The sequence below is a fragment of the Berghia stephanieae genome, chromosome 3 (genome assembly GCF_034508935.2).
Source record: "Berghia stephanieae isolate SIO BIC M18660-M18661 chromosome 3, UCSD_Bste_1.3, whole genome shotgun sequence".
Classification (NCBI taxonomy): Eukaryota; Metazoa; Mollusca; class Gastropoda; order Nudibranchia; family Aeolidiidae; genus Berghia; species Berghia stephanieae.
This window is the reverse complement of record NC_088362.1, coordinates 107,232,812-107,241,082: the sequence shown is the minus strand read 5'-3', so window position 1 is coordinate 107,241,082 and position 8,271 is coordinate 107,232,812. Positions and strand designations below refer to the sequence as shown.

Here is an 8,271-nt window from a genome sequence, read left to right as displayed (position 1 = left end):
AAATAAGATGTAAGACTACAATAATAGATAGACATAGAAAGACAGACATACAGATAGATAGATAGATAGATAGATAGATAGATAGATAAATGGATATATTTATATATATATATATATATATATATATATATATATATATATATATACATATATATATATACAATATATATATATATATATATATATATATATATATATATATATATATATATAGAGAGAGAGAGAGAGAGAGAGAGAGAGAGAGTAAAAGGTGTTTGGTGTGATGTAGTGTTGTATGATAGAGATGAGAGAGAGAGAGTGAGAGAGAGAGAGAGTGGGAGAGAGAGAGAGAGAGAGAGAGAGAGAGAGAGAGAGAGAGATCTGTTTTTACTAGTACCAGAGCTATTCAATTTCAGTAAATATTTGATATTAATTCAAAGTACAATGTCAATGAATTGGTGAGATCAATCATATAACCAGCGTCACTGTTCGTAATGGAAGGAACTCAATAATTCAGTTTGTTTTCCAAACCAAATACTAGCTGCATGTCGTTTTGAGCACTTCCAAGGCTGTTATATTTGATAAAAAAATACACAACAAAATGATGAGTCTCTCGTCTTTTTGTCAACTTTAAAAGGAAGTTAAAAGTGCCAGTTGCTTCATTGAATGTAAAAGTACATAATAGAACATTGAGTTTCCAACCAACCGACCATCATAATGATCAAGGGTTAGATTGCAATGCCAGTATTTTGATTGTATAAATCCAAATGTAATCCCTTGCGTTACAATTTCAACAGCAGGATTCTTGAGAAAACTGGAAATTTTTTTTCATTACGGTAATTGGCGTAAAAATTGAAATCTTTATTCTCTGTTTGAATAATACAAAAATTGTTGGAAAACAAGTAAAAAATAAAGTAAAATAGAAAAAAAAGAAAGCACTTTTCTATCAGTTAAAATTGTCAAAATCTCCAAAAAAAATTGCTCATTTTGACAATAAAATGATAAAAAGTTCATGACAATGAATTCTACAAGTGTGTTTGATTTTTGTGAAAACTATTTCATTATCTACTCACCTCCAACACACATCTTGAATAATATAATATGATATGTTTATGCTATAATGATATCAAATCTACACATGAATATATCAGCAAGTACATTGAATATAAACAAGGTGTGTTGAACTCCACTACTTCTACATACCATGTTACAAGTTATTGATATTGGCTGTTAGGCAGATAATCATGATCAATCATCCCTCAGACTCCCTAAAGATAATGCGTAAAAACAAGCAAACAAACAAAACAACAACAATAAAATACAAAGAAACGAACACACAACTTGTGTATCTCTTGTGGTCAAATAATACAAAAATGGTAAAAGTAACGTTTGATTAACCAACTCAACTGTGCACATGGTTAGTGTGCTTAATGTCGTAAACTCGAATAATTCCTCTTGTTGATAAATCTCTTTCTTCTTCTTCTTCTTCTTCTTCTTCTTCTTCTTCTTCTTCTTCTTCTTCTTCTTCTTCTTCTTCTTCTTCTTCTTCTTCTTCTTCTCCTTCTTCTTCCTCATTGTTATATAGCAACCTTAAGTTTGAAGACCGGACTACATTTGAGAGATAAAATTAATGGATTATTGAACATGTCCTATGAGTTTTGATGCTTGAAGATGTTACTGAACACACCGTGAAAACAAACGATAGAAAAGAACAAGGCTATCAGATTCCACTACATCAGATGGTGGCAATTTCATAAGACAGGGTATATGGAATTGGTGGCGTTTGGTCTTGATGGGGAATCGTCATCCGATATGCGTGTCCTCTATTCGTTCTGGAGATGTGCTTGATGATTTATTAGAAATAGACTTCAATTCATGTGTATGTGCCAGACCTTAACCCCCTCCATACCAACTATAGAAAAATCGTCACATTCGTTACGGTACAACCAACATTTTTCTTTTTAAAATTTTATTTGGACATCATAATATTTTGTTAAAATGAACAATGTTTTGTAGAGCATGTTTTGCTAAAGAAGCAATGTATCGCAAGAATTTTACTGCTGTTATGTCTGAGAGATAAAAAATCTATTTTTGTGTTAGTTGGGTGGGAAGTTTTGGGGAAAATCTTGAAAACGGCTGGTAAGGAGAGGGTTAAGGAGGGTGGATAATCTGGCTTGTTTTAATCGGATCTAAAGGTTGTAGATTGACTTTCTGTGGACTCGAAAAATAACAAAATTTAAACAAAATTGAAGCCAGGTAGACTTGTGTGAAAGATACCTAAAGCTTTTTCAAAAACTTATTAAGGAGCAGGCACCGGTGCAAGATAAAGATCTGTACAAGAGTGTATGAAAGGTACCAGACACAACAAGAAAGAAAGTACCTCCAAAAAATCCATAATTTAAGAAATTAATCTCGGGGACGTCTAGATGGGTTAAAACAACGTTACTTTTATCATAATTATCTTGTTTTCAATTAAAAAAAACCGTTTAAACCTTTAAATTTACACACACACACACACACACACGCGCGCGCGCGCGCGCAGCAAATTTTTAAACCTATCAAACAACTGCACAATGCGCTCCAGCCACAAAACAGGTTCTCCTTCAGCTTAAAAATGTTATACATTAATATGACACGCGTCTCCCTATCTCAACAATATACATTCTCTCTTGTGTTACATTTTTTTCACAATCCACATAGGTAGACATCACAAAAGACATTGTTCGTAAGCAATCGGCATCCACTCACAAACACTTTTCACATCAACCATCACAGTTTTTGTTATACTTTCTCATTGCCTTTATCAAACCAGTCATATAGAGCTCATTTGACAGTACACTTTAAAAACGCAATTTCCACACTTTGGCTTGAATTCGTATTTTACTTTAATCACATGACCCCTTTCCTAAATTTATGACCATTTCTTGAACCTTCAGACATAATATATGCATTCAAAATTTGATAATTTTATTTGATTATCTAATGATGAAATGTGCCTTAATCTCTCCATAGGAAGGGCGCAATAGGTATTATTATTATTATTATTATTATTATTATTATTATTATTATTTATTATTATTATTATTATTATTATTATTATTATTATTATTATTATTATTATTATTATTATCATTATTACTGTTAGATTTAAAAATTCAGGCCTAAAAGATAAATTGTCAGGGTGTACATGTATCCTCCACATTTGTTTTTATAATGTGTAATTAAAGAAATCTGGTAGCCGGGATAAACAAAGGTAGTTGAAACATCATTTATGTGCGAATTACGCATTCCTTGAAATTAAATTTCATCTGTCTGTTTTGTAACTAACTGTATCTGTCATATTCGCGTTTTGTGCCTGAACTGAGCCATTAAAACTTGGTTATCAAACCAGATATTATTTCTATGTTATTTCAATCCATATTCACCCGTTAAATCATTTTCTTTCGATTTTGCTAAGTATAGCCCTTTAAAAAACATTACACACTAAACTTGACTGAAAAGTTCCTAAGAACGTATTATCTAGCAATGTGTTGATTTTACATCACACTAGTTATGTTCCTACAAGCGACTACACATCTACAGCACAGCTGACGTCACCGTTAATCCTGACAGTCTGTCTAGCACGTTGTATTTTTGCCTCTCGATTATTGGTGGCTGTCGTAAGAATATGCAATCTCTGGGGAAAAAAAAACAAATAAAAAGAACAACAAATAAGAGAAAAAATCAGCATTAACTGAATTGTTCTTGAAAGGACATTCTCGTTTTCTAACAGGACATTAAAATTACACATGTAAAATCGATATTCAATACATTTAACAGAAATGGCCAAACCTTTATTGACTTTCCTACTGCCTTTGACACCACTGACTGTGGCATTCACACAGATAGCTCTAGTATAAAGCGTTGGACTTTATTATAACCTCTTCGAAGTATGTATAATTCATAAATTATAAGAATTGGATGTCTAAGGTCAATTGAACGCTATCTTAAAGCGGTGTTGCATAAGGTGCTGTTTGGGCCCCATATGATTTGTGTCACATTAAGCACTACTTCTGTCAAATATTAGATTTTAGAGTTTAAAAACAAATTAAATCTGGATCTAAATTGATCAATATAGATAGTTTTTGGGTCAAATAAAAGAGGTATTTTATCCACGGAGGACAGCGGAGAGCTTTTAAAATTGTACAGTTACAAAGTAATAATCACCTTTCTCACCAACCACTTTTAATACAAGCACAAAGTGTTTGGCTGTAGCTTGTAAAAATAGTATTATTTTTCAACCAAAATATATAGAAATTTATTGTTTTTAGCTGTTGTGTTATAATACATAAGACATTTATTTTCATGTTTGACAGAAAACCTCCATCGCAAATAATGATGACTACAAACTTGTCAAAAATCTCAAACTTGAGACATTTTCAACCCCGGTCATCAATATGAAACTCACCTCCATGAAAGTCCCTCTAGTTTTGAAGAGCCCGTAGAGGGCAAATCCAGGAATACAAAGGATGGCGGAAAGTGCGATCATCCAACCAATCACATTGCCAGAGGCAGGGTAGACTACATCCTCATACTTCAGGGGCTCGAAATTCACGAGCCCAAATACAATGATGAACTGAAATATTATGGGTATAAGACGACTTTACAATATTTACCAATCATGATTATGATTATGATGAAAGCAAATTTTAAAAAAAGGAATGCAAGCAGAGATTACTCTAGCGGACGCTAATCTATTGAAAGCAATATCCGTCGTATTTAACAAATTTAGTCGCTCCTTAAGCACTGCTGGCAGGACAGAATGGTAAATAAAAAGCGTTCACGATCAAAACCATTATCTTTGCGTTGGAGACAAATCGAGGAGACTGTATTCCCTTTGCAAGCAATGGTGAATTCTAAATTATGATTTGTCATTATGAAAACCCTCTTTGTCATTATAAAAACCCTCTTTGTCATTATGAAAACCCTCTTTGTCATTATGAAAACCCTCTTTGCCATTATGAAAACCCTCTTTGTCATTATGAAAACCCTCTTTGCCATTATGAAAACCCTCTTTGTCATTATGAAAACCCTCTTTGTCATTATGAAAACCCTCTTTCCCCTCGAATAAACTGTAGATGCAGGACTTCAAATATTGATATAAGAATTCGAGGAAGTGACAGGTTTAGGAATTTTTGACCAGTTGTGGTCACTTTAACCTATTGAGAATCAAAGAAAAGCAATAATAGCCAAAACGGAAAAAGACGTTTGTCCCTGTAGATACAGTCGTCATCATGTTACAACACAGCGTGGCTCAGCGGTACGGTCTTCGCTTCGTACCCAAAAGGTACCGAGTTCGATCACCCACCGCGCTGTATGGTCTTGAGCAAGTCACCTCGCCCTAGCTCACCTTGAAAAAGGCTCTTTACTCACATTATCTCACCGTATCCAGGTGTAAAATGAGTACCTGGCCGTTAACAGCGTTGTCTTTGTCTGAAGAAATTGTAATATCGCACTAACAGGCGTTATGTCCTGTACCACATGTTAAATGTTGCTGTTGACCAGGGGCCCCTTGTAAAACGCTTTGAGCACATTTAGTGGATATTGCGCTACATAAAGCTCAATTTTTTATATTTTTTGTTTGTTTTTGTCTTACACAAGATAAAGCAAAAGTATCTGAAATCTGACTCTAAATACATTCTCTTCATGTTAATGTCTACACAATACCAGACTGACGAGATGGGTCACATAATATTGTTGTGGGATTTTAGAATCAAAACATGCAGTTTACCGTAAGGAACATCGGGGCAATGTATTTCCAACAGATACACCAATACCGTCCAGGTCTGTGACCTATCATCACTTCAATGTCCGAGGAAAACGTTTCAACACCTGAGTGGGAAGAGATAACAGGAAGAAAAGAATAAATAACACGAAATTCGACATTTTTGGATGCATCTCCACAATTTTGCTCTGCGTCTATGTGGTCTAGTGGTATGACACTCGCTTTCGGATTGGAAGGTCCTGGGTTCGAGCCTCGCACTCGGCGCATAGTTGAGTCCTTGGAAAAGGGTCTTTACTCACATTCTCTCACCGTACTCAGGTGTAAAATGAGAACCTGGCCGTTAACAGCGTTGTCTTTGTCCACAAAATTGTAATATCGCCTATCAGGCGCCATGTCCCGTCCTACATGTTAAATGTTGCTGTTGGCCAGGGACCCTTTGTAAAGCGTTTTGAGCACATTTAGTGGATATTGCGCTATATAAAGCTCAATTTTTATGCTTATCACAAAATCATATTTTAATCCTAGATGCATTGAATGAATATGGCTGCACTGTCTCTATGGACGCTTGCCGTGGAAGTGTGTTTTACTTAGAGTGTGTCAGTCTGTCTCTATGGACGCTTGCCGTGGAAGTGTGTTTTACTTAGAGTGTGTCAGTCTGTCTCTATGGACGCTTGCCGTGGAAGTGTGTTTTACTTAGAGTGTGTCAGTCTGTCTCGATGGACGCTTGCCGTGGAAGTGTGTTTTACTTAAAGTGTGTCAGTCTGTCTCGATGGACGCTTGCCATGGAAGTGTTTTACTTAGAGTGTGTCAGTCTGCTTCTAGTATCCACCTAGTAATTGGATTCAATAGTCTGATGTCACGTCGACCAGCAACGGCGGCCATCGTGGTTCTAAACAAAGAAAATTGGTACTTTCTATTCTTCATGCTGGCTAGAACTTTACATATGTCATGTGATCAGAATGTATAAAAGTCAAAACATAATCATATAATTTATAATGTTTTACTCCTCTGGATACACTTTTATGCTCGACGGAGAAATATTTCATAAGGGCGTCCGCCATTGTTCCGATAGTTTAGAGCCAGTAACAAAGTTACTATGTGTCATTACGAGGGAAGTGACGTCATGACTGTTGAAGCCTATTTGTTTCCATAAATCGCTGTCCAGTGCAAGTGTTCTTAGCTTTTGAAGGTCATCATATATTGTGTTAAGGTGGGGAGGCAATGGCATGTTTCCTCTTAGTCAGTCCTTCCATGTTTGAAGTAAAAGCAACCTGGTTAAAATTCAAGAAACTAACTGTTTTTACAGAGCACGGTAGAGGCAGTAGTGGATATGTGGTCTTGTGGTATGACACTCGCTTTCAGATCGGAACGACCTGGGTTCGTGCCTCGCTCAGCGCCGCATAGTTGAGTCCTTGGAAAAGGCAATTTACTCATATTTCCTCACTGTACTCAGGTGGAAAATAAGTACCTGGCCGTTAACAGCGTTTTCTCTGTCGAAAAAAAATGTAATATCGCTTAACAGGCGCCAGGTCTCGGTCAGCATGTTACGTGCTGCTGTTGGTCAGGGACCCTTTGAAAAGCGCCTTGATCACGTTTAGTGGATATTGCGCTATATAAATGCTCTCGTTTTTTAATGTTGGTTTGAAATCACGCTAAATAATGAATGTAAATCGAGTTAATTATACGACGGTTGTTGACTATCACACTTATTTATGTATTAGATATAATATAATACTCAACATTATCAATTAACATTGAATGCTCTTTATATAATTGACAAATGGCATCTATGCATCAAAGTTACACAAGCATTTAAATGTCTTTAGAACATATTAGCTGATAGTGATACCATACGATACGATAATAGATTATTCTTGAACGATTAAGTTGTAAATTTCATGGGGCCGTGTATTGGGAACAAGATGAAAATTTCAAACCCAAGAGTTCAGGAATTTTATTTATATGGTCAGGATGTCATAACGCATCAAAAATCTTTTTTTCTTTTTTTTTTGGGGGGGGGGGGGGCAATTATTGATTTTCGAGTTTCAGGTTTTAATATTAAGAATTGTCATTATTGCTATTCGGAACAGGTTGCCATCTTTATATTTATTCTACTACTGTATTGCATTTTTAGATTTGCTCGATGACTAAACTTTAGCATTGGCTTTACGGAACATTTTTTTATCCCCAACCATATTTTTAAAGAATAGATTAGAAAGATTATCATTACTTGATATTATCAAAAGAGATTTAAAATTACGTCATCAATTTTTGTCGTGGATAGGTTAGAATTGCGTAGAATAAATTATACTCGCAATTAAAGTCAAACGTCGAAAAGGACTGGATATTTCGACCTAACAGATTTTCTTCGTATTAATTTGAGTCCACGGATTATAGAATTAGTCTGAAATAAAAAGAAGGTTTGGAAGTAACTCGTTTATCAGTCTGTAAAAAGTAGTTTTATCATTTTTAGATTTGCCAGTATTTTTGTACTCGATGATATAAATTTTAATAATAATAATAATAAT

General features: G+C 35.0%; 1 protein-coding gene across 1 annotated transcript in view; it reads right to left on the bottom strand.

Moving 5' to 3' along the window:
* Nucleotides 1-3,126: 3,126 nt before the first annotated feature.
* The window catches only part of LOC144969108 (sodium-dependent dopamine transporter-like), a 142,880-nt gene continuing 137,735 nt past the window's right edge, over nt 3,127-8,271 (bottom strand). The window contains exons 15-17 of the mRNA XM_078908166.1: nt 5,750-5,850; nt 4,427-4,594; nt 3,127-3,655 (exon numbers count right to left, since the gene is read on the bottom strand). Coding sequence (XP_078764292.1) covers nt 3,548-3,655; nt 4,427-4,594; nt 5,750-5,850 — 377 coding nt within the window. The 3' untranslated portion in view covers nt 3,127-3,547. The remainder of the gene's footprint in view (nt 3,656-4,426; nt 4,595-5,749; nt 5,851-8,271) is intronic.